The sequence below is a fragment of the Magnolia sinica genome, chromosome 11 (genome assembly GCF_029962835.1).
Source record: "Magnolia sinica isolate HGM2019 chromosome 11, MsV1, whole genome shotgun sequence".
In the NCBI taxonomy this organism is placed as follows: domain Eukaryota; kingdom Viridiplantae; phylum Streptophyta; class Magnoliopsida; order Magnoliales; family Magnoliaceae; genus Magnolia; species Magnolia sinica.
Window position 1 is genome coordinate 11,610,753 of NC_080583.1, and position 27,694 is coordinate 11,638,446.

General features: G+C 39.3%; 2 protein-coding genes across 2 annotated transcripts in view; one reads left to right on the forward strand and one right to left on the reverse strand.

Moving 5' to 3' along the window:
- Window positions 1–3,414, forward strand: part of LOC131218814 (cytochrome c oxidase subunit 6a, mitochondrial) — a 28,120-nt gene extending 24,706 nt beyond the window's left edge. The window contains exon 4 of the mRNA XM_058213639.1: window positions 3,178–3,414. Within this exon, the coding sequence (XP_058069622.1) occupies window positions 3,178–3,212 (35 nt within the window). The 3' untranslated portion in view covers window positions 3,213–3,414. The remainder of the gene's footprint in view (window positions 1–3,177) is intronic.
- Window positions 3,415–18,834: 15,420 nt separating this feature from the next.
- Window positions 18,835–24,227, reverse strand: LOC131218815 (uncharacterized). Its single transcript, XM_058213640.1, has 2 exons — window positions 24,019–24,227; window positions 18,835–20,700 (listed from the first exon to the last, which is right to left on the reverse strand). The coding sequence occupies exon 2, from the start codon at window positions 20,614–20,616 to the stop codon at window positions 19,006–19,008; it is 1,611 nt and encodes a 536-aa protein (XP_058069623.1). The 5' UTR covers window positions 20,617–20,700; window positions 24,019–24,227; the 3' UTR covers window positions 18,835–19,005.
- Window positions 24,228–27,694: the final 3,467 nt, after the last annotated feature.

Sequence of the window (27,694 nt, forward strand, 5' to 3'; positions counted from 1 at the left end):
ATAAAATGGAAGCAATCATTGAAGGCCATGTTGGGTGTGATGCCAGGATTGGAAGCTGGAAGCTGGATGTAAAGGAATGGGTTTCAATCTCTTCTGTGGGGGGCAAGGAGGATGTCTTCTGTATTTGTGGGTGTTCTTTTGGCCATTTCACTCTATCTCAATAAAATTGTTGCCTTTCAACCAAAAAACCAGGCTCCTCTCACAGCTGGACAAGGGATGTATCCTGATGAAAGCATTTTACACAACGGACCCAATGAGGTTTTCTCTATTAAATCATTTGCTTGGCTGCCGGAACAGGACTGTCCGGCATAGGTTCCCTTTCAGAAAATATGGAAGGTCCTTTTCCCCCCAAAGGTTACGACAGTGAGTCTGGGAAAGCATGGTGGATAACTTCAGGAAGAGGGGTATGGCAATGGCTATCTGATGTGTGTTGTGCTTGGTTAATCACCTTCTTATAAGATGTGGATTTGCATGGGAAACCTGATCCAAGGTGTTCCAGGTTATTATTTTTTGGTGTGGTTTATCCTGGGAATGTTGAAAGAAATGATCTCCAGCTGTGATGTGAAAGTGTGGAGAGGGTGGGCAGAACCTTTTGGAAGATGACCGTCTTTGTTACATTCTGGAGCATTTGGTTGGAAAGGAATTGCCAGGTCTTTGGGTGGAAGTCGTCAGAGCCCTCCAGGGAAGGTAGATAGTGCAGTGTTGGAATAGAGTAGTGCTATCCCTGCCCTTAAGAATATTCCTCAGGTTCTTTTAGAGTGTGACTGAACTGAAGCTATCAGCTATGCCCCATTCATTGAAGGTCCCCCCGCCCCCCAGGTGGGTACAAAGCCAATTTTGATGGGTGCTCTTGTGGCAATCCCCGCTTCTCTGGCACAGGATTTTTCCTCTCCAACTTTGAAGGCAAGATGTTAATGGAATACTCAGGGTCAGTTGGGGTCTAAGATTCATCTTTTGCTGAAGTTGCAGCGATTCTTCAGGCAAGCAAGCAGATTTCAAACGGCATATGGCCCTGTGGTTATTGTAGGGGACTCGAAAAATGTTATCAAGTGGGTATCATCTGGGAGATGCCGATAGAGATTGCAAGGTATGATAAACAAAGTGGCTCCTGTATCTTCCAAAGGGGAAAAAGATCTCTGAGAGTGTTTTCATGGATCTGAAAGAATACTTTGGTTTTCCCACTAATTAAAAAATATATCATGCCTGAATCTAACCGGAGTTCGAATTGGAAAAAGGAGGGATTCTAGTTGTAAGATATCTAATGAAACTTTAGCTGGAATTGAGATGTCATTCAAAGAGAGATATTGACCATCCGTAGTTTCTTTTTGTATCCTATACAGATGACCCAATATGCAAGGACCTTGATTGGGAATTCTTTGGTCGTCTTTCTCTGAGGAAGAAGTGAAACACGATCAACTTGGATACGGGACAGCCATTTGAGACCTATGCAGAGGCGTCTCCATCTCATTCCAACAGATTGGCAGAGAGGCCAATGACATCGCCAACTGTCTCGCAAAAGAGGGAGCTTCCTGGGGGGAGTGAAAAGGTTTGGGATTTCAGATAGTTGTACTTATTTGGAGGGGGCTAAAGTTTTCTGGGCTATTGTAGCAGGGATCCAACTTCTGACCGCTTGGCTGGTCATTCTCTTCTGTATTCTCTCTCTTCTTTCGATGGATCTTATTCATTCTTCATAAATAACAACACCAACAATAATATAACTCGAAACATTTTTTTAGTCAATCACTTCAAATATGGCTGTCCATGAGTTGGGCATAGGTTGGGTATTAGCGTACCATATCTGTACCCACCTAAGGGGGGTTAGGTTCGTGTAATATCTGGACCCACCCATGAAGTGCTTACCTTCTCCAAAGAGCGTATGATGTTCGCTTGAATCTGGCACCTCTGAAGTTAGGTAGATAAACATAATTGATTTGTAAAGTATTGTTACTCAGGGCCTGTTTGATTTTCCAAACATTTGGTAAATACACTGCAAGTGAGTAATAATTATTTCACTGGGTGATTACAGCGTTGTTATCGATGCTTGATTTGACACTTTATTTTTGAGCTCTAAACCTGAGGAGACTGAAATATGTGGGGCCCACCATGATGTCTGTGTCTTATCCACACCGTCCATCTGCTATGCCAGCTGAATTTAGGGCTTGACCAAAAAAATGAGGCTGATACAAAGCTCAAGTGGGCCACACCACAAGATTTAGGGAATCGAATATCTACCATTAAAAATGTATCGGTGCCACTGTTTCCTTTAGTGTGGGCCACCTTAGTGTTAGATCAGGCTCATTTTTTGGCTCATGCCTTAAAATGTTACGCTAAAACTGATGGACAGCTCAGATATATCATATATATCATGGTGGGGCCCAGAAATTTAAACCAGTCTTTTTGACTCGGTTTTCAAGACAAATGCAAATGCATTTTCAAACACGTGAAGTAGTAATAATTACTATTTCCCATTGCATTTACATGCGATTTGGAAAATCAAACAGGCCCTCATATTTCCTGATGAGCAAGATGTGAAATGTGTCATGATGTGTTGAATCTATGGAAGTGGGGGCCATGGTCCGATTGTCCAGGCCATTGCTTTGATGATCCCTTCGTTGATGGTGATTCCCCAAAAAGCATCCAGATTGGAAAACCAAATCTAATGTCCCTTTTCTGGAACTATTGGTTGACTGTTTCTTCTTCTTTTTTCAACCACCTATTTCTATGCCTTTGGTCTCAATTTCAAGGGTTAGAATCTTAGAAGTTGAGATCTCCACAGCATCCACCATTTTGCAGTTGGTCCCATCAGATAAACAGTCCAGATCATGGAACGCTGTTCCCTGTTTTGTATGGACTGCACTATTCGCATCCTGAATCTCCCGATGCATCGGGACTACTATACTTGGTCATTGGATGCCTGTTATGTTAATCTCTGCAGACAATCTAATCATTTAGTTGGGTTGAAGATGAACAATCCAAACAAACACTACCTATCCTTTTTTTGGGTTGGAGTTGTCCTTTTTTTGGGTTGGAGTTGCTTTTCTTCATATCAATTTCTGCCGAATGCCTGTATGGTTAAATAGATGAGTTTCATAAGTTTGTAGCATAGCTGTTTTTCTAAGAAAAAGTCTTCAAGTGATTGATTGCTGATTTGTCTTTATTGGTTACATGCTTCTCTAGGTCCCGATGGCCTCTTTGAGGTAAAGCACCATTGATTGGCTGTCCTCCCATTCCTAGGACATTTCCATTGATGTTCTGCACATTCCAATGCCAGATCGTATTGTGGTTCAGGACATTGGCAGCAGCTGAGTTGTTTCCTGTTTGTTTTCCGTTTTCTACTTGCAGCTGCCCAATAAGAATGTTGCTGTTTGCACACATGATTTCACTGAGAATTTGATATTTGCTTGGTTCTCTTCAGATCTTTCTGTTTTTTTACATAATTGATGATGAATACAGTGGGCCACAGATCAGAACAGTCCAATCAGTTTTTAGGGCGGTGTTTTCTGCTTTGGTCGTTCTATGGTGGAGATCTCTGGATTTTGTTCCATTATCCATCAATGATTTGGCCCACCATTTGGACCAACTTAGTGGGCTCCACCTGCATGGAATGAGCATTGGTTGCAAATTTTTTTTTTTTTGAATGGTCAAATACACATACTCTCACACCCACACACACCACATGATCTCGAACCCATGACCTCAGAGTCGAAACACCGTCTGCCAATGAGCATTGGGTTGCATTCTGACATCCTCAGTCCACGAACCAAGACGTTGCTCGCCAACACTGGGTCAGGTTGACCATGCAGATGAAGAAATTATTATTATTTAATTATATTTATTATAAAAAATATATACCTTTACTATATATAATAAGCCTATTAGCTGGGGGCAAAATTTTCATGCAATTAGTTTCTACGATGCAATGTGACAAATATTGCTGAGATTTTGAAAATCTCATGATAGCATCGCTAAAAAAGAAAATACTTAAATGATTTTATTGCAAGATTTTCAAAATTATTGGCAAAATTTAAAATATCGTGTTTTAATCATGATAATAAATAACTAAAAATAGTAAAAACATTAAAAGAGTTTGTTTTATATATATATTCTAAATGTTTTTATTAATATCTATTGGTTTTGGCAATATTTTCCCAGTAATATCCTGATAAAAACCTCAAAATTTGCAGGCTGAGAAATTTCTGAAAACAAGAGTGACACCATGCGAAGATGGCTAAGGGAATGTTTATTTGCATGAAACATCATGAAATTTCATTTTATCTTGTCCCAAATTACTTGATTAATTATGAAATGGTGCAACCAAACACACCCGAAAACTCTCCATTATTTGAGGATGTGGAAAAAGGGTTTTTAGTGGGAAGGGTATTTTGTGTAGTTGAGTCCATTTGCATTTTTCCACTTGAACATGTGAAGGTCAAGTTGGCCGTGCCAAATAAGTGCTGCTGTATTGATATTTTTTACTAGAGGATCCTAGCCCTTAGATCTAGGCCCACTTGACAACGACTACACCTTTGTGGATGGTTGATAACTAAAGTTATCTTTTAACCTTATGTGCACAATACATACACAAATATGTACATGGGTTAGTCATCTTTTCACCCTTTTAAAATTTTAAAAATTTTAATTTTTTTCTCAAGTTCTTTAAATAAAAAATAAAAATAAAAAAATCTAAATTGTATTATAAACGACCCTTACATTCTCCCAATTTTTTAGGATTTTCGTTTTTTCTTTAATTGAATTTTGATCCAATTGATACTGAATTAAAACATGAATATTTCCTGTATTTTTTTACTGTATGCCCTTTCTAGGGCGGATTAGGTGCTGCTTTGACCTCAGCCAAGGTGGTGGGGTCCACCTTGATGTATTTATTTTATATCCACACGTCCATCTGTTTTTCTAGATCATTTTATGTCGTGAGCCCAAAAATGAAGATCCAAATCTCAGGTGGACCATACTATAGGAAACAGTGTTGATTGAACATCCTACCATTAAAAACTTCGTAGGGCCCACCGTATTGTTTCGGTATGTTTATTTGCCATCCAACCTATTGATAAGGTCATGTAAACCTGGATGAATGACAAAAAAAAAAAAAGAAAAGAAAAGAAAAAAACAAACAAATACCAGCTTGATCCAAAACTTTTGTAGCCCATTAATGGTCAATCACCACTTTTCCTAAGCTATGGTCCACCTGAGAATTGGATCTGCTTCATTTTTGGGCTCATACCCTAAAATGATATGGAAAAACAGATGGACGGCATCTATATAGAATAAATACAAGGTGGACTGATACAGGCGGGTGAAGAAATTACAATGAGTAGGCAGGAGTGAAAATCGCCAAGAGCTAGTTTTTGAGAGCTTTGATGAGCACACGCTTTTACCTTGACATGCTAGCTTGGCACAAAGTTGTGAGATCTAATCCGTCCACTGCTCTGGTCCAATCAACATGTGGGCCCCGATATTGGAAACAGGTGGCTAGGATAGAACGCTTTACATGTGTTTGGCCAACTTTGGCCCACCTGATCAGTGGATTAACGTGGTTCTCGTGCTACGGCATTGGTGCCCTTCTGTTGGGATGGCTTGGATACTGGACCTATCATACGATGCTGTCACATGTGTGGCTTGTACATGAGATTCGTTGCACGCATGAAAATTTGATACTCTGGCAGAGATGGATGATACGCAGGCACTTAGAAATGTCCTACTTGGCATACAAGCTGTCAAAATAAATTTGAGAATTTATGGTGGCCAGTGCAGATGTATAATGAACCCAAAATAATAAGCTTATTTGGTGGACATTTATTGGACCGTTAAAAATGAAAATATCCAACGGTAGTATTTTCACAAGCTAGTGTAGAAGAGTCAGATATTTTGTATGATCAACACCTTTTACATGATGGGCCGCATGGTGGATGGTTGATAAGTGAAACAATATTCAAGATTGGAAGATTAAAAGAGTCCATGTTCAAAGGAAAATGAGTCAAATGATCAGAGGGTTGAAATTATTCCATTCCCAGCATTTTATTTTTCTCTTTCAGGTATTCACATCAACTATCATGAAAGAACTGTTTTCTTGCAAACCACTTCCTCTTCCAGTTGCATTGACGTGCAATACACTATGGACAGTTATGTGGGGTCCAGTAATGCGCTTGCAGAATCCAACCCGTCTATCCAATGCATCACCTTAAAAAAAATCCTGGATCCCAGATTTTAGGGTGATCAAAAACTTATAGAACATTAAACAGATTGAGAGGGAATACCCACCGTTGATTAGAGTGTGGGGGCCTAATGTGTTGTTATGTGTATATCTATCTATCTAGGAATCGGATTGCGTAGTGAGGTGCTCATCCTCTACCATCCTGTGATGTATATGTTTTATCCGTGCTATCTATCTAGGAATCGGATTGGGGCATGAGTTCCATTGGGAGACTCTACTTTTCATTTTCTCTCTCTAGCTCTCCTCTTTCACACTCTGGTACCTATGTCCGTACATACGTCTAAGTAGACGTAAAGCCTAGTTTTAATGGGACTTTGGTACGTGCATTCTCTCTCTTGTGATGTGATCTGTATAAGGAGAGTTATTAGTGGAGAGTTAATCCTGTTTTAATTCAATCTCCTGGACTATTTCTTGTACAGGTGGGAAAAAGTAAGTTTTGTATTTTTGCTTATCTTATTTTCAGTGAAGAAGAGAATTATCTGTTACTACTGCTCCATGGAGTAAGCATGGAGTAAGCATCTTATTGAACCATGGAAATTTATGTACCTTTTGTTTATTGTTTTTGTTTGACCATTTTCTTTTGTGTTTTGATCTTGCCTATACTGAATCACATACGGGTGTTTTTCCGCAACAATTGGTATTAAAGCCAAAGGTTGAAAAATCTTTCAGCACAAGATCGGTGTTGGCGTTTGTTTTGTAATTGGTTTTAGATGATTGGATTGAGTTCTACCATATTCGAAGTGTTGAAGTTTGATGATCCAGTTGTGCGATTTGGAAACTGAAGACCAACGCAGTATTAGCGAAAGAATGTTGGGGAAATAATCAATTAGTCATGGCGAACCTTCTTCTTACTCTAAATGATTTGGTTTTGTTTAAGTTGTTCGATTAAACTACTGCAAAAGGTTTGTGAGACAAATTACGAAACCTATATGAAAGAAAATCGAGATCAAATAAGATATTTCTCTGACGACAACTATACAACTTGAAGATGAAAGAAAAGTCCTCTTTAGAAGAACACTTTAATAGATTTAACAGCCTAATTAGAATATTGACAACGTTTGATGTGAAAATTGACGATGAAGAAAATATCGCACTTTCACTTTGTTCGATGCCAGATTCGTGGGATAGTTTGATTATGAACCCCGGCAATGATTCATATCTCACTATGGAGTTAGTCGTGTCCACATTGCTTACTAAAGAGTCTTGCAAAAAATATATATATAAAATTTGTTGGTGATACTATAATGGTCAGATGAAGATCTACTAAGAAATACAACTTGAAGATGAAAGAAAAGTCCTCTTTACAAGAACACTTTAATGGATTTAACACCATAATTAGAAAGTTGACGACGTTCGATGTGAAAATTGACAATGAATAAAATGTCGCACTTCCGCTTTGTTCGATGCCAGATTCATGGGATGGTTTGATTATGAATCTCAACAATGATCCATATCTCACTATGAAGTTGGCCATGTTCACATTGCTTACTAAAGAGTCTGGTAAAAAATATATACTGAAAATCTGTTGGTGAATGGTCAGATGAAAATCAGACGAGATCCAAGTCGAAATGGTACAAAACATGCAAGTGTTGGAATTGCGGAAAGAATTGCTGCTTGTATAAAAATTGTAGAGTTAAGAAAAAAAATTCAAAAAAAAATTATAAACCTGATTCGCATAATCAAATATCCGATTCAAAAGTTTCTCAAGGAAATCTAATTGAGAAAGACAATTCATCAGATGATAGGAAAGTGTTGTCTGCAATAATTCCACGAGAGAATATGAGTTATCAATGGATCTTAGATTCATGTGTTTCGTTCCATATGACTCCACATAGAAATTATTTCTACACATATCAATCATATGATTATAACACAGTTTACATGGGTGATATTAGCATGTGTAAAATTGTGGGGATTGGAGATGTCAGAATAACTATGTTTGATGGTATCACACTATAGTTTCCAGTGTGTTACACGTATCGAATCTATGGAAGAGTTTTCTGTCAATGGAAAAGTTCAACGAAATGGCTTCAAATTTTCTAGCGAAAAGATTCGATTGAAAATTGTAAAAGGGACGATGGTGGTAATGAACGAAGAATTAATGGGCGAATTTATATCGTTTCATTGGAAATATCGTAGTTGACGAAGTTATTATTGCTAATGCCATGATAGACACTACAATCTCACACAGGCTGTTCGGCCACATAAGCAAGCAAGGACTGAAGGTATTTCTTGATCGAAATTTACTTCCTGCTTTAAAGTCAATTAATCTATATTTTTATAAGGATTGCTTATTTAAAAAACTCCATAGAACTCGTTTTCCTTCATTTATTAACAAAAGTAAAGATGTTTTAAATTTAATTTATTATGATACTTGGAAAACTCTAGTTGAATCCTTAGGAGGTTCGAAGTATTTTGTTTCATTTATTGACGATTTCTGCAGAAAGGTATGAGTTTACATATTGAGAAGAAAAAGTGATGCTTTTACTTGTTTTACCAAGCTTAAAGCATTAGTTGAAAATCAAAAGAAAGAGAAAATTAAGTGTCTAAGAACTAATAATTGAGGAGAATACACTTCGAAAGAATTTAAGAATTTTAGCAATGAACATGACATTGAGATGCACTACAAGGTCCCTGGTACTCTATAGTAGAATGGAGTTGTAAAACGTGTCAACTGTACGTTTATGGATCATGATAAGAGCACGTTGAGTTTGGCTAGGCTCAAGTAGTATTTCTGGGCGAAAGCCGTTAATACAAATTGTTGTTTGGTAAATCATTCTTTTACGACTACACCAGATTACAAAATCCCTGAAGAGGTATGGTATGAAAAACTTGTTAATTATTCATTCCTCGTTCTTTTGATTGTAACGCTTATGTATGTATTCCTAAAGAGCACATGACTAAGATAGACGTGAGGTCCAAAAAGTGTATTTTTCTTGACTATACAGATGGAACAAAGGGATACAGATTGTGAAACCTACTACCCACAAGTTAATAATTAGTCGAGATGTGGTTTTTAATAAAAATTTGCTAAAGAAAGACATAGAGTTGACGAGTTCAAAGTTACAAGAAATAATTGAATTAGAATTGTTAAATGATATTCAAAATCGGTCTATTGATTCAGATGTTCACTTAGTTGATATCTTTAAAGACAAAGCCAGTAAAGAAAATGCAAATGAAATCACTGATGATAAAACTCAAAGTGATCAAGGTCGACCGAAGAGAGCTATAAAACCTTCTATTTGGCTGAAGGATTATGTTACGGCTTATGCTTGCATGACAAAAGAGATCGAGCCTTGTTCATACCAAATGACATATGAATCTATGGATAATAACCAATGAAGAGTGTCCATGAAGGAGGATATGTAAGCTCTACATAAGAATGAGACACGAGAATTTGTTGAATTATCTAAAGGGCAAAAGACTATTAGTTGTAGATGAGTTTACAAGCTGAAAAATGATATTAAAGGGAATGTGAAAGATACAAAGCCTGATTAGTGGTAAAAGGGTATGATAAAACAATTAGATATTGACTTCAATGAAATTTTCTCTCTAATTGTTCGTTTGAGTACTACTCATACTATATTGAGTATAACAGTGGTGTTTAACTTGGAGCTTGAGCAGTTAAATGTAAAAATTATTTTCCTGCACGAAAATCTTAATGAAGAAATATATAACTTAACTCAAAGGTTTTATTGAAGAAAACAAGAATAATTTAGTTTGTCGGCTGAACACATTGCTCTATGATTTAAAACAAACACCAATGTAATGGTACAAGCGATTTGATTCCTTTATTATGAGCTTGATATTTCAGAGATATTGGGCATACCATTGTGCCTATATATGTTCGTAGTTATAATAATGATGACTTTATTATCTTGTTATTGTGTTTTTGTGTGTGTGTGTGTGTGTGTGTGTGTGTGTATTGGTTAACTTGTTAGTACACCCACCATTAGGTCACACTTCACTATTAGCCACCCCCACTAGGGAATCGATACCAAGACCTCAGTGTTGAAACGAGGTATCTTTCACTCCGTCTACCACTTGAGCTATGGATCAGGATTGTTATTGTAAATTGATAATATGTTGGTTGCAGATAATGGTAAAGTTATTATTGCAACATTAAAAGCTCGTTTGGCTAGAGAATTTGATATAAAGGATTTAGGTGTTGTTAATTAAATTCTTGGGATGACTGTACTTAGAGACAGGAAGAACAAGAAAGTCTGAATAATCTATAAGGGTTATATTAAAAGAGTTTTGTGTCGCTTCAATATGTAGAATTTTAACCCAGTCAATACTCCATTCCCTGTAATTAGTTGCAAGCCGTCTTTAGATCAATGTCTTAGCACAGAAGCGAAGAAGACAGATATGTCTCAAGTACCATATTTATCGGAGGTTGTGAGCATTATGTTTTCCATGGTGTGCACTAGACCAGACATTGTGTAAGCAATGCGAGCAGTTAATAAATACGATGGTGAACCCAGTGAGAGATCATTGGATTGTTGTGAAGTGGATCATTTGTTACTTGAAGGATACTTCTGAGGCTTCTATTTGTTATAGTAGCTAAAATTTATAGTTGGTTAGGTTTGTCAATGCAGATTATACAGGAGATCATGATAAAAGAATATCTACCACATATTATATTTTCTCTCTGGTCAGCAGTGTGGTTAGTTGAATGTTGGGATTGCAGTCAGTTATGGCCCTGTTCACTACAAAGGTAGAGTATATTTTAATTACATAAGAATGTGAGGATGCTATTTGTTTGAAGATGTTGTTAGAAGAATTTAAATTTAAGCAAAAAGTAATGATGATTCATTGTGATAGTCAGAGCACATTATACTTAACTAAAAAATCGGTCATGCTCGGACCAAGTATATTGATGTTCAATATCAATTGGTTCGTGACGTAATGGAAGACGGTCATATCTTATTGCAAAAGATTCAAACTGAGAACAACATAGCAAACATGCTGACAAAGCCTATTGTAAGAGAGAAGTTTGTTTAGTATAAGACTTCTCTAAAACTTGTTGTTACTTAGTGAATAATGATGTTTAGACAACTGTTATTTGAAGTATTGTTTACACTATTAAAAATAAAAAATAAAAAAAAATTATCTTCAAGTGGAAGAATGTTTTGGTAGTGGAGATACACTTCCTAGTTGTTGACGTCTCCTGTTAAGAGACATCTCTCTCCTTTACATTGTCTATCTCTAACTCCCCTATTTCACTCTCTCGTGCGTACGTCTGTATGTACGACTACCTAGGTGTGAAGCCTAATTCTTATGTTATGCGCTCTCTCGTGATGTGATCAATATGAGGGCCATGAGTAGGAGTTAATTCCATTAATTCATCTTCTGGGGTGTTCATTGTACGGGTTTAAGACAGATAAACATTGTATTTACTATTTTTCTTGTTCTTGGTGAAGAAGAAAGCTTTGTGTTGCTACCCCATGGAGTAGGCATATTGTCGAATCATATCAATCTCTATAAATCTTATTTATTACTTTTCGTCAGTCCTTTTCTTTTGTATTTTGGCCTCACTTATACTGATCACATGCGGGCATGTTTTTGCAACATACAACAAGAAACAGTGGGAATCGAATACTTATTGTTGAAAGCTTCTTGGGGGCACAGGTTTTGGATCAAGCTGATATTTGTCTTTTCCTTTAGCTATGTTTATATGACCTTATGAACAGGTTGGATGACAAATAACCATCACTGTGGACTCCTAGGGAGGATTCAACGGTTTCTTAGACTACTATTTGTGTTTTCCTTCACCTAGATCTGTATAACTAATAAACACTACTCTAGACTCAAGAAGCTTTCAATGGTAATCATTGGAGGTGCACATGGTTTGGTTCAGTTCTGGGGCGAAACCGGAACTGAACTATTCCTAACGGTTCCAGGAAAATCAGAACCGGACCGTTTGCACCCTAGAACTGAATCAGAACCGGAACATAAAAACCAGTTCGGTTCTATAGTTCTTGATTTTTTTTATAATCCAGCCTATATATATATATATCCAACTCATGTTGTGATCCATTTGATGAATGGTCTAGATATTGTGTAAGGTGTGCAGAAAAACATTTACAAAAACAATCAAAGGGTGCGTTGTAAACCATAAATCATGAGTCAGACAAGTAAAACATATTGTAAACTGATAAAATAGCTTTAAGACAAGTCCAATTAATCGGGATAATATACCTCTTAGCAGAGTAGCATACTAATAGTATGCCGCAAAATGCAAACTTGATATGGTCCACTTCTGATTTCGGTTCCAAGTTCGGTTTTACGGTCTGGTTCATGGTCCAGCTCCACATTCAGTTCCAAGTTCAGTTCTACGGTCTGGTACATGGTCCGATTCATCTCTACTGAACTTTAAATGGAGAACTGATCCAAACTAACCGATTCTTTAATTTTTGGAATCGAAACCAGGACGGTACACTTCAAAACCGAAACAAACCGTGCAGTTTAGTCGGTTCCAAGTCCGGTTCAGGGGTTCTACCGGTTCCATGTGCAACCCTAGTAGACATGGTTATCCACAGTTTCCTTCCTGTGGATAAGACACATGCTTCAAGCTTGGGCTCATGCCCTAAAGTGAGCTGGTAAAACAGATGGACGGCGTGGATAGGACAGATACATCATGGTGGGCCCACAGCTTACTCAGCACGCTATTATGTGCTGAGTTACTCGGGAAGCAATCTGCATCCCTGATGTGTGGCTTGGAAATTGATGGTTTATAGTCATTACATGATTGTAACCTTTTAGCCGTCCACTTTCAGGTAATGATCCAACTGTTTGATCATTGGATCAGTGTAATCTCCAAATCTCCTCATTTTTTCATCTCCAAACAGACGGATTAGATCCAACAGATTGTAATCGCCCATTTGCAGGTGACCCATCCAAACCATAGATGGCTAATAAGTGTGATCTTGGCATCCTGGCCCATCAGATAAGTGGGGCCCACTAAGAATACAATATAGTAAAACAACAGGTGCTACGAGAGAGAGGAGAAACGGACGAACAGGCAAATATCTTCAACCGTTCAAAATCGTTGGCGGGGATCCCAACACATTTCAAAGAGAGATTTTACGAAAGATAATTGATCACCTGCAGGCCACTGTACGAGATGAAGTGGCAAAGAGCATTATTCTACAAATGCTCACAGCCGTTCTTTCATTTGTAAGAACTCACGAAGGGAAATTGGACGGTTCTGATAAAAAAAGATTTGGGGTATGTGGTGGACATAGACAAAAAATGTGGGAGATATATCTTTCAATGATTATAAATCGAAAGAGAGGACACGGAATATGGTTACATGCTTTTCTTCTGTTTCGAGGAAAGACGAGTCATGGAGGAAGCCCATTGCGTCCGACCCCCTGTTGTACCTTTAAGCGTCCGTCCGACCAGATCTGCGTGGGAGCCCACCGTGATATATCTGTTTATCCACGCCGTCCATCCCTTTTCTCATATCATGTTATGGCATGGGGTTAAAATCAAGACAGATTCAACGCTCAAATGGACCACACCAAATAGTAAATTTGGATTGCATTAGATGCACATCATTAAATGCAGGAGTCATCTCTGGTATGGTCCACTAGAGCGTTGGATTTGCCTCAATTTTTGGTTCATACCTTAGCATGATATGAGACAAAGGATGGACGGTTTGGATGAACAGATACATCACGGTGGGCTCCCACACAGATCTGGTTGGACGTTTCAACGTCCAACTGGGGTCGGACGCAATCCGCTTCCATTCATGGAATACATGCTTTGGTGGTTAAAGGAGAGAACGTGTGCGTGTGGGTCCACGGGTGGTTAAAGCCTAAAGCGGTCGTGGATTGGCTAGTGGTCGGTGCTATGTGGTCCACACCACGATGTAAGTGTTTCATCTACGCCGTCCATCCATTTTCTAGATCATTTTATGGTATGAGTTCAAAAAAATGAGATGGATCGAAATCTCAAGTGGACCACATAAAAGGAAACAATGTTGATTCAACGCTCACCATTAAAAACTTCTGGCCACAAAAGTTTTGGATCAAGCTGATTTTTGTTTTATTTTTTTTTCTCTACATCCATGTCTCTGTGACCTAGACAACAGATTGGATGTGAAATAAACATTACAGTGGGTCTTAGGAGGTTTTTAATAGTGGACATCCAATCGCAACTATTTTCCTGTGGTGTGGTCCACCTGAGATTTAGATTTGCCTGATTTTTTGAAACAAGCCCTGAAATGATCTGGAAAAATGGATGGACGGCATGGATAAAACACATACATCATGGTAGGGCCCACAGAGCAATTGTAGTGTGGTCCACCTGAGATTTAGATCAGCCTCATTTTTTAGATCAAGCCCTAAAATGATGGACGCCATGATAAAACACATACATCATGATAGGTCCACTGAGCACCTACCACTAGCCACAGCGTGGCTAGCCAAACACAGGCCATGCTATAAGAATACATCTTAAGATTGTAATCAATAACATGGAAAATAGACAGCCAGGATTGAGCAGAGAACAAAACAGCTCCAATGCTCTGTCCGAAATGGAGGCCGATGCAGTTACTAGGTGGCGCTCACCATGTTGGTTAGAAACCATCCCATCCATATGTTTTGCCAGTTCATTTTAGGACATTAGAGGTGGATCCAAAATTTAAGTGGGCCACACAACAGGAAACAGTAGGATTGAATGACCACCGTTGAAACATTTGTAGGTCTCAGATGTTTCGTATCAGGCTAAGCTTTCAGTTTATCACAGTATGGTTTGAATGGCATATAAACATCAAGTGAACCCATCACAGTATGGTTTGACTGTGGGACCCACAGTGATGTATGTGCCTTACATCCCCACCGTTCATCCGTTTTGACAGCTTATTTTATGGCATGATTCCAAAAACTAAACAGACCCAAATCTCAGATGGACCACACCACAGGAAACAATGGTGAATGACCATTAAAAACTTCTTGTGGGCCACAAAAATTTTGGATGAAGCTGATATTTGTGTGGTCCCTTCGTCCAGGTCTTTGTGACCTTATCAACAAGTTAGATGGCAAATAAGCATTCGCGTGGCCCCCAAGAAGTTTTCAATGGTAGGTATTCAATCCCCATTGTTTCCTATGGTGTTGTCCACGTGAGATTTGGATCTACTTCACTTTTGTATCATGCCCTAAAAGGAGCTATCAAAACAGCTGATGTTGTGATGTAAGGCCAGCCCCACAGTAAGTCATGGATGGACGGAAGAGAGGCAATGGGCCAGGCTGCCAGGCACTGAAAGGGAAAAGGGCTTAGGCCACTAAACTTGCCTTGAGGTCTGACCTTGGGCTTGAAATTTAGAACCTGTGTGATTAGTTCAAGTCAGTGACAATGATAAATGGCCCCACCATTGCCCTAGTGTATGCTATATATCGTATTTGTGCTCTAGATATATGTTAACATGTAGAATTTTGATACATTGGTAGGGTGTGATGGATGATACAAAGGCATTTAACTGTCAAAATTGTGGACCCCACTTTGTTGATAAATGACCTGATCTGACACAGGTGTACCCAAAAAAAAAAAAACTTATGATATTGGTTCAGAGACACCAACTCGCCAGTTGTACAAATATCATACATGTAACTTATTATATTTAACTTAAATGACCGACCTTGGTCTAACCTGGCCCTAGCTGGTGCCTCTTTAGCCCATTAGGGCATGGACTGGGGCAGAGCTAAAGACACTATGGCCTGGCCAACCATTGCCACCCCTACTTCAAAGGACTATTCAGTTCAAGCCATTGTGAGTCATGCCAAGTTGACTGAACAAGCAAGTTGATTCAATGACTCCCACCGTGTCTAGTCAGCTGGATCCAAAATTCAGGCTCCCCCACAGACTAACAATGCATTACATCTAGAGGCTAGAGCAAGCCTATAAGTTTTCCCATGCTTCAGGCACAGCTAGCTCATGGGCCAAAAGTTCAGACCCAATCAATGGTTAGCATGGTCAAGAAGAGATGCAGGTGGACCGCAGCCTAGTGGACATGGCCAAAATGCTACGTTAAGCATAGACAATGTGACACTCATACACCACCCCCTTCTTTAAAAAAAAGAAAAAGAAAAGCAACGAGGGAAATTCATTAGAAAAAGAAGAGAAAACAAAGAGGACTGCTGAGATAGCAGCCTGAAGGCAAAACTAGAGACCTAAGAAAATAAGATTAAAGTCTTTTAAACCCATAACATTCGACACCCATTCAACGATCAACTTTTTCACATAGGAACCCACTGATTTAGGCGTAGCCTGCAAGTCATTAAAGACTCTATCATTCCTTTCCATCCAAACAGCCCACCAAATGGCAATAATAACCATTCTCCAGATTCTAGATTTCACTTTGCCTATTTTATGGCTATGCCACGCAGCAAGCAAGGAGGCGGCAGTATTGGGACAGCAACCCGTAAAGTTGAACCGGGGCCAGAAGTCCCAGAAAATAAAACTGATAAAGGGGCAATGAACGAAAAGATGATCGACTGTCTCTTCACTATGCGTGCAACAGCAGCAAATACTGACAATCTGCATCCCTCGCTTCCTGAGGCTATTGATCGTGAGGATCCGGTTCATAGCAGCGAGCCAGCCGAAACATATGAACTTGGGGAGGGGGGTTGCTGCATATTTCCAGATGAACAGACAGATCTGCGAAATGGGAGCAGGGGTGGGGAGCAAAGCCGCATAGAAGAATTAACAGAAAAGTTGCCGGACCTGTGACGATTCCAAATCAGCTTGTCAGGGGAGGAGATATCCAAAGAAATAGAGGAAAGACTTTGAAGGAGGTCTACATATTCGTCTACCTCCCAATCCCACAGATTCCTAACACAGTTAATTTCCCAGCCCCCACTGTTTTCCGAGAAAGAATAGTTGTTGGCAATTGAACTTTCTTTATTTGACGCAATACAGTAAATGCCCGGAAATCTGCTTCTCAAGGTACTGTCGCCCATCCACTGATCTTCCCAGAACCGGATTCTCAAGCCATTCCCTAGACTGAAACTTATGTAAGACTGCATCTTAGCTTTGTGGCGAAGGATGCCTTTCCAGATAAAGGAAGCTCTGTAGGAAGAGGTGTCTTTCGTCCACCAGCCACCAGCATCAGATCCGTATTTCCCTTTGACGATGATACACCACCCCAGAGTGAAGTAGAGACACTTGAAAACAAGACTATTATTGTACTTAGAGACCTTGAGAGATAACAACTTACAAGATGGCTCCCGAATGATGAGCCCTCCTTATATATGGACTAAGGAACATTATAGTCCCTTTACATTCAATGGCATTCATCCTACAGTCATTCTATATAATTCTACACAAATCTAGTCACAATTACCAACTTGAGATTCTTAAAACTTTCAAAGATTACTACACAAGTCTCTATAATTCTACATAAGTTTAGTCACAAGTACCTACTTAAGACTATTAAAACCTTCCTAAGCTCTCTACACAAATCTATCCACAAGGCTTCCAAAGATCTCTGCACAAATTTATATAATTCTACACAAGTATCCACTTCAGATTCCTAAAACTTCCAAAAATCTCTGCACAAATCTATATAATTATTCTAGATAAGTCTAGCTGCAAGTATCTACTTGGGATTCTTAAAACTTCCAGATATCTCTACATAACGTACTTATACTATCGTCTCAGTTATATCAACAAGGCACACTAAGGTGGTCCTGGCTACATGTGGGATGCCTGTGGGGAGGGAGGGAGCTCAAAAACCCAAAAACTTGACTCCGACTTGAATGTTTTGGTCAACTCAGAATATTAAAGGTCGACCAACTTCCAAAGATGAAGTGCATTAGCAGAGTTACTTCACCATCTAATAGACAAGCATCGAAATTTCACGCTCTGCGATGAGTTGACCAAGTCACAACTGAGTTGAGCTCGCCAGTGAGTTTTGTGGGGACTCGGCCCGAACATGGGAAGCCACAGATAGGCAAGTTACATTGGCATGGTTTACCTCCCTTTGGCTATTAGAAGAGCCAAAACAGTGCCACATGTCATGTGGCCATCTTTGAGCACAATAAATTTAAAATATATATGTTTTTCCTTTCTTTTCTTTTTCTTTCTTTCTTTCTTTCTTTTTTTTTTTTTTTATATATATATTTCTTTTATTTCTTTTTTGATCAACATGAGCTAATATCTCAAAACGCATATCTGGGTCTGACCCATTTTTGGGTGCAGCTTAGTCCAATCACTGATCCAAACGGTCCGGTCCATTCAGAACTCAGAAACCCTCTCAAAAGTATTACTAAAGAAAATGAGCAAAATGAAAGAAATAACCAAGAGAAACACTCTCGGTGCAATGGATAGGATGTCTGCTTCCTAGGTCCCCACTCACGGTTTAGTGGTAGACTCGCAAGAGTTTCAACAGTAAGGTCATGGGTTCGAGTACCCATTGTAGTGTTTGGGTGTGAGGGTGTGTGCGTTATAAAAAAGAAAAGAAAAAAGGATGTCTGCTTCCAAAGCGGGTGTTGCAGGATTGGATTTTTGATGACCCCATCCATTGTGGCAGATTCTGATCTGCACCATTCTGACAGTCGGAATTTAAATATTCATTCGAACATCTCCACCTATGTTGAAACTGCTGTCAATTCTTGTGAGATTCTATTTGCATGATAAACATAAAGAGATCAAACATTAAGCATTTGCTCATTTCCCTTGAAAACAAGCAAAACAAGTAGAAAGCCTACATAAAACCAAATTCTCATATCTAAGTTAGAAAATCTTACAGCCTTTTTCTTCATCAAAGAAGATTACTCCGCTGCTACATCTTCGGTGCTCCTCCCTCCGGTCTCAACCTCAGGCAAGGTTCCAAGATCTGTGAGAGCATCCTTCTCTTCTTGGGTAACAAAAGAACTGGAAGAATCAGTGGTCTCGGGCTTAACTGCATCTACATTCTCATCTGCAGTTAAAGAAGATGCATTGTCCTCATCCGATTTATCTGACCCAGCGCTCATGTCAGACTTCTCAGTCTGTTCTGATGCGGCAATTTGGGAGTCAGAGTCATTTTGTTTAGAACCATTGGTTTCAGCATGATCCGCATCCGCATTACCATTCTCGGTTGAAGAAGATGCATTATTCTCACCCGAATCCTCCGACTTGGCAGTCATGTCAGATATCTCAGTCTGTTCTGATTTAGTTTGGGAGTTGGAGTTGTTTTGTTCGGAACTGTTGACTTCTGCTTGACCTGCATTTGTATTATCATCTGTAGTCAGAGAAGATGTTGTGTTGCCATCTGAAACCTCCAACCCAGCAGTTGTTTCAAACTTCCCAGTCTGCTCCAATGCAGCATGTTCCGAGTTGGGATTTTCATGTTCAGACATTTCAGTACTGGCCATCACATTTTGATCTTGAGTCGAACCCAAGATAGACATTTCATTCTGTAGATTCGAACCGTGAGTTTCTGCATTTTCGGATGTCGCATTATTATGTAATTCCGTTTGATCATTAGATTCTGTTGCTGGTGAGTTAGGAAGAGAGTTGTTTTCCGACTTAGACAAGATAATCTCAGCACCTTTTTCTTCACTGGCTGTTGCATTAACTGAAGGGTTGTCGACTGTCTCACCATCTGCAACAACGGTAGTTTCACCGACCATTGGGCTGGAACCGTTCTGATCGATATGGCCATTCTCCATGTCATTTGTTTTATTCTCATTCTCGACATTGTTCTTCTCCAAGTTCTCTGTCTGTTGTTCACTATCCAAGTTTCCCGAACCTCCTCCATTTTCGACTTCGGATCTTATCATTTGGGTGTCCCGAACCACAGCACTGGAAGCATCATCTCCTTTGTAATTTTCTTCTCGCGCTTCTTGAGAATTCTTGTCACCCTCCTCGTGATCTTGATCTTCCAATGAAGAACCAGTGTCTTCATTCTGGCCTTCCTTTTCTTCATTTTGCTCCTTCTCTTCTTCATGGGTTTCCTTCTCTTCATCATCCCCAAAATCTTCTCCACGTTCGGCTTCCTCATCAACTCTCTCCTGATCATGTTCGTCGATCTCATCGTCTCCACCCCCTCTCTCTTCATCCACCACTCTCTCTTCGTCTTCTGGCTCTTCCGGTTTGCGCTCCTCTTCCTCTTCTTCTTCAATTTCTTCTTCTGCACGTTTCGTGTTCTCGGAAGCCATTTCCACCCCACGATTGAGATCTTTCCTCCCGAGTTTCAAGATTTCATCTGTAGTGTCTAGAACCTCTGCCTTGTTTGCAATCCTTGCATTGTTCTCGTCAAATGCCTTCTTCTTATCATGGGAATGCTTGACCTGATAAAGCAACCAGATGCAAACGGCAAGCAACAGGAATATCTGCAACGCGTGTTTTACCTTGAACCCTTTGCTTCTATGATTCCGGCTAGAAGTTTGCCTAAACATGATTCTTTTTTCCCTCTAAAATCTCAACAAACAATCTCCTCCTAATGTCAAAAACCACAAACCACTCCTCTACCAAAAGGAGATCTGCACCACAGCTCGAAGACCACAAAACATTAATCAAAACAGCTCGAACACCACAAAACATAATCAAAACCACAAATCTCTTTATAGATGAAGCAAACCCATATGTTGAAGAACTTGATTAAAACACAACATAAGAAGCATAGCTGCAAAACAACAAGTAGACGGTATCCTTTGGCGATGCCAACCATACAAAAGCCGCTAAATCAAGTACCCCTCTCCTACCATTTGTTAACCAGAACCCACTATATACCGATTGGTTAGGAAACAGAACATTCATCAAAATTCAAGTTTTCTCTAAGCTTAACCCCTCTCTCAAGACATGGTCAAACACAAGTACCAAAAATTCAATAGCATACTGTATCTTTATTAATTCATTTATTTGGGGCCGTTCAGATACCCACTAGAAATGGAAAAGAAAGGAAAAACAGTCATTAAACTAAAATATTTCCATATGCATGTTAAGAAATGTATTTTAATGGCCTTGTTTGGATGGTGAGTGAAACCCTCCCTCTTCTTTGCTATCCAAAATCTATGAGAGAATGGTCACATAGTTTCCAGAACTAGTATGGAAAGTACAATGATTATTTGAAATCCTCCCTCTTTTTTGCCATCCAAACATCCCAAGATCTCACATAAAAGGAAAACCTTCTCCCTTTCCTTTGTTTTCCATTCCATATATTCAAACATGCCCCAAGTGAATATAAGGAGAGGGGCATCATATAATGACTGAAAGGAACTGCATCCTGTTTGTCCTGGGATTCTTACAGGTGGGACCCATGTCTAATTAGCTACCCCATTCATCTGGCGACTTCATGGGATGGAGTATGCCCATGATCCAATCTGACCAATAGCATGCTAAGGGCATTTACTAGAAATCTTCCACATTTATCAGGGAAAAACATGGGTTCAATGAGACAGTTAGGTACATGCAGTAGGCAATGGAATTGGGTAATTCTCCATTTACAATGGAAGTCCACCATAAGAACAGTTTGGATCACCAAATGGTGAAATCCCGAATCGACAAATTCTTTGCCCAAATTTTGAAAAAAAAAAAAAAAACCAAAGAACTTTCAATGAAACTGCAAAAGGAAAAAAGCACCGACTAATGACTGGATTATCAAATCCTAAGATTAACCAACAAACTAGCAAAAGGCAAACAATGACGCTCCATGGCAGCACCATAAATGCCTCACCAGAGGAATGTACTTCAAAGGATGGACACTCAAAAACTGGCTATTCAGTCTCTGACCTCTCTGCCTTCCTACTAGACCAATCAGCTTTCTCTAAGTTCAACAAAGGACATGGAAAGATAACCAAGATTTCTTGATAATGGTTAGAAATTGCTAATTAAAAATTGCTGGCCTTGAGTCCCCTTCTTTAGCTAGTGCTTTAAATAGAGAACACATCTGAAGCACGAGGCATAAACTATACGCTACATCTAGATTTCAATCAAGGTTACGCTTGGTTGTACCAATTTCATCATATTCCGCACCAAATTAAACTGATTAATGCTGAAAGTTAACAAAATTTCATGATATTTGGTACAACCAAACGCAACCTAAAGTAATAGGAAAGGGTGTTGATTAAGCATAAAAGTAAAGAAGACAAACGAAACCGATTTAATATTATGACTTACATTATTCTACTACAAGCATTGAAATGATTAACTAAAATAGAAAATGTGACAAATCATTGAAAACATTAATTAATTTTCATGTTGTACTAAAAAATACATTGTAATGTGAGATACATAGCGTGTATGTACTCTATGTAGCATAGGCCACACAGAACTTAAGCTATTTTCATGAGCTACATAGCGCTACATGCTGTATAGCATAGCTATTTAGAACACCGTCTTTACTTGAGGAGTCAGCAATGGTATTGCTTTCCCAACTGACATGGATAAATTGAACTTCCAAAGAAGAGACCCGCAATCTAATCTTGTTTAAGAGGAACATTAACTACCTCGGGATTGAGCTTCTAACAGATACCAAGCAATAGCATTTTGCAATGGTACTAATGTAATTTCTTGAAGATCTTAAATTTCTAATTCCCTTTAAAATACCACAGAAAAAAAAGAAAATTAAATTAAAATCTCCCAAACCAATCCTCAATCTGAATCCTATGTTACCTCAAAAAAGGTCTCGTAGTTTACCAATGAAGGCAAACTATCTAGCTCATTTGAGTCTTTTATCCCTTTTCAAGTTTCTCTTTCAATTCTAGACTCTTTGGTGGTATAAATGTAAATTTTCAAAGAACCAAAATTGATAATCCCTCAAGAAAGCAAAAACATTATTTAATAAATAAATAAATAAACCATGCTGAATTCATGCCCAAAACACATTTGGAGCATCGAATGTCACTGATGTTTCCAAACTAAAGCAAACCAATCTCATCAATCACTAGTTGAATATCACAAACAACAAAGAACTCCAATTTCTTGAAAGAAACAAAACCAATGCACCAAAAAGAGAAAAGCCATACTCATCCTAACCCCAATCTCAATCAAGCCCAAAACTAGAAAACGCAAGTCAAAATCACATCTTTTATTTCCAATATGGAGCAACCCCATCATGGTCAAATTGCTAAAAAAATAGAGTGAAATTTCTCCAAAATTAGAGCGACCTGTCTCCAATTTCTTGAAAGAGCCAAAACCAATCCAGGAAAAAGAAAGAAAGAAAGAAAACCTCAGCAGTCACCATCCAATACTAAATCTGAATCAATCCCAAAACTATTAAACATAAGTCAAAATCACCCCAGCACTCATCATCCAAAACTAAATCACAATCAATCCCAAAAACTATGAAACATGAGTCAAAATCACAGATTTTTCTTTCCAATATGAAGCAAACTCATCACAGTCAATGCAAAACGAAGTGAAATTTCTTGAAAATTAGAACTATCTACCTTCTCCCCCCAAAAAATAAAAAACCCCACAAAACCCACCTCAAATCAGCCCTTCAACACCCAAAACCCCAATCAAAACAGCAACTTTTTCAAATGTCGAACCAACCCATCTTAGAATAACTGTCAGAAATCCAGAACAACGTAACAAACAGACTTCTTGAGATAATTATACACAGATCTACCCATCTGTACGCCTCAAAGCTAGTAAAAAAAGCCAATGGCAGAACAGTCGAAGAAGATCTAAGAAAGACCCCAGTTGTAAAATCCAAGAAAAAATCGATATATCCAAAGCGAGAAGACCCAAGTTGTAAAATTCCGGAAAAAATCCATATATCAAAGAAATTGATATATATATATATATATATATATATATATATAGAGAGAGAGAGAGAGAGAGAGAGAGAGAGAGACCTGAAGAAAGCGAGATGGAGATGAGCAAAGGTGGCTCCTTTGACGTTGGATATGGTTGGAATTGCAGGGAAAGAGAAGGGTAGATGAGAGAGAGAGAGAGAGAGAGAGAGAGAGAGAGAGAGAGGATTTAAAAGAGAGACGAAGAAGCAGAAGAAGGGTATTTTTGTCTTTTCGTCAGACGAGATGGGATCTGAGAAGTGGAATCGGGAAGTGGAATTTGAGACGGAGAGTGATAGAATGCGAGTGCGAGTGCGAGTGGAGGCTTTGCTAATTTTCTACACGCGTGTAGGGCCCACCGCCATATATACGTGTCGCCCTTGCCACACGTGCCTCGCAAAGCTCTGTTGACACGTACCGATGCTGGCCGGATCTGCAGTGGGGCATTGAAGAAGGCTCTGTCGTAGACCTGGCCTGTCGCTGGGTGCTCGCCCTACTTCCTTGGCTAATGCATCTGCAAGGTGGGCCCCACCTGATGGAGGGCTTGAATCTAAAAGTGCATGTGTACAGGCCTGCCCAGCACCCGTACGCACGGCCATCTGCCAGCATGGCAGACGAGTAGATACCAGTGGTCCGTGCAAGCGGATTAGGTGCGGCCCTTACCGTGGGGCTCACCTTGATTAATGTATTCTACATCCACGCCGTCCATCCTCTTTTCCAGATTATTTTACGACATAAGCCCAAAAATGAAGCAGATCTAATTCTTAGGTGGGCCATACCATAGGAAACAGTAGTGATTGACGATTAACGGCCCAAAATAGTTTTGGATCAAGCTGATATTTGTTTCTGCCCTTCATCCAGATTTATGTGACCTTATCAACGGGTTGGATGGTAAATGAAATTTACCGAAACATTACGGTGGGCCCCAGGAAGTTTTTAATGGTAGGGCATTTATTCATCACTTGTTTGCTATGGTACGGTCATATGGTCCACGTGAGAATTGGATTTCTTCAGTTTTAAGCTTATGCCCTACTGGAAAAACGAATGTACGGTATGGATATAGAATAAATACATCAAGATGGGCCCCACTGTAAAGGCTGCACCGTCTTGGGTGAGGGCGGGGCAGCATCTAATCCGCTCCCGTGGTCCTTGGGGTGCCCTTGCCCGCTCATCTGGTGGGCCACAGAAAAATTGAGCCGATTTTTCTTAGCCGTCCATTTGGATTGTACGGCTTGGCAAGTGGATGGGGCTTGATTCTTAAAATGGACCATCTGCACGGAAGGCCCTTCAGGTGGATGCCCCCTATCACGCACGTGTGCCACGTCAGCACGCTTATGTGGTGGAGAGTTAGAAATTCTGCGACTGTGCCACGCAGCTTCTGCAACGGACTCATCGTATAGCTGTATTCGTGGAGATTTTCTCGAATGCATCTCGACGGATTGTAATATGATACGTCGGAAATTGAGAAATCTCCTACATTACGACTCATTTATGGCCCACTAACCTTTTGAAAGCCACTTATTTTCAGCGTCCAAGAATAAGCCTCAGCTGTACGGACGCCCATGTAATAGACCAAAATGGCCCTGCTTTTTCAGAAATGTTATAATGAAAACTCGGATTTTGTATGGCTACGGATTATAACCGTAGCCATAACCGTAGTGCCAGTCCTACTTGTTTTTTAACATGAAGAAATTTATTCTACCTTCATTTTTCTCAAATACATATTTATATAAATATGTATATATAAGCATATAAAAAAAATTCTCTCTCTCTCTCTCTTTTTTTATTTATTTATTTATTTCTTTCTTTATTCATTTAACAAAAATATCTTCTCAACCAAAATTAGTTATTTTACATACCATATATGATTTTAGGGTAGGAGAAGCTACTTTAACCAAATAACTTGGTTATTTTCCAAGATTCCATCAGGTCGATGGTCGAAAATCCATTTCATTCACTTCACGATCAATTTCAATCAGTTCGCAGTCAATTTCATTCACTTCGTGGTCAATTCCCTTCATTTCATGGTTAATTCCATGCATTTCATGGTTAATTCCGGCGATTCCCCTTCACTTCACGGTCAATTCAATTCATTTCACAGTCAATTCCCTTCACTTCACGGTCAATTCCATGCATTTCACAGTCAATTCTAACGATTCCCCTTCACTTCATGGTCAATTCAATTCATTTAAGTGTCAATTCCCTTCACTTTATGGTCAATTTAATTCATTTCACGGTTAATTCCCTTCATTTCACGGTCAATTCCGGTGATTCCCCTTCACTTCACGGTCAATTCAATTCATTTCACGGTCAATTCCCTTCACTTCACCGTCAATTCCGTGCATGTCACGGTCAATTCCCTTCACTTCACGGTCAATTCCATGCATTTCACAATCAATTCCGGCAATTCCCCTTCAATTCGCTTTACTTCACGATCAATTCCATGCATTTCACGGTCAATTCTGGCGATTCCCCTTCACTTCACGGTTAATTCCATGCATTTCACGGTTAATTCTCTTTACTTCACAGTCAATTCAATTCATTTCAAGGTCAATTCCCCTTCACTTCACGGTTAATTCCATGTATTTGACAGTTAATTCCCTTCACTTCACGGTCATTTCCATTCATTTCACGGTCAATTCCGGCAATTCCCCTTCACTCCATGGTCAACTCAATTCATTTCACAGTCAATTCCCTTCACTTCATGGTCAATTCTATGCATTTCGTGGTCAATTCCCTTCACTTCACGGTCAATTTCGGCGATTCCCCTTCACTTCATGGTCAATTCAATTCATTTCACGGTCAATTCCCTTCACTTCACGGTCAATTCCGTGCATTTCACGGTCAATTCTGGCGATTCCCCTTCATTTCACGGTCAATTCCATGCATTTTGTGGTCAATTCTCTTTACTTCACGGTCAATTCAATGCATTTCATGGTCAATTCCCTTCACTTCACAGTCATTTCCATTCATTTCATGGTCAATTTCGGTGATTCCCCTTCACTTCACGGTCAATTCCATGCATTTCACGGTCAATTCCCTTCACTTCACGGTCATTTCCATTCATTCCACAGTCAATTCCCTTAACTTCACGGTCAATTCCATGCATTTTACGGTCAATTCCCTTCACTTTACGGTCATTTCCATTCATTTCACGGTTAATTCCGGTGATTCCCCTTCACTTCACGGTCAATTCCCTTCACTTCACGGTCAATTCCATGCATTTCATGGCCAATCCCCTTCACTTCACGGTCATTTTCATTAATTTCACGGTCAATTCCCTTCACTTTACGGTCAATTCTATGCATTTCACGGTCAAGTTCACTCACTTCGCGGTGAATTTCAATCACTTTGCGGTCAAGTTCACTCACTTCGCGGTGAATTTCACTCTCTTCTCGGTTAAGTTTACTCACTTTGTGGTCAGCCTAACATGAAATTTAACGAGCCTAACATGAAATTCAAATTCAATGAGCCGAACATGAAATTCAACGAGCCTAACATGAAATTCAACTAGCCTAATGTGAAATTCAATGAGCCGAACATGAAATTCAACGAGCCTAACATGAAATTCAACTAGCCTAATGTGAAATTCAATGAGCCTAACATGAAATTCACCAAGCCGAACATGAAATTTACTATATTAACATCTTCTATAGTAATTAACTACATAGGTTTAAAGTTTTCAAGTTTGAGTTGAGAAGAATGTCGGGGCAGCCTAATCAAACTAAAACTTAATATC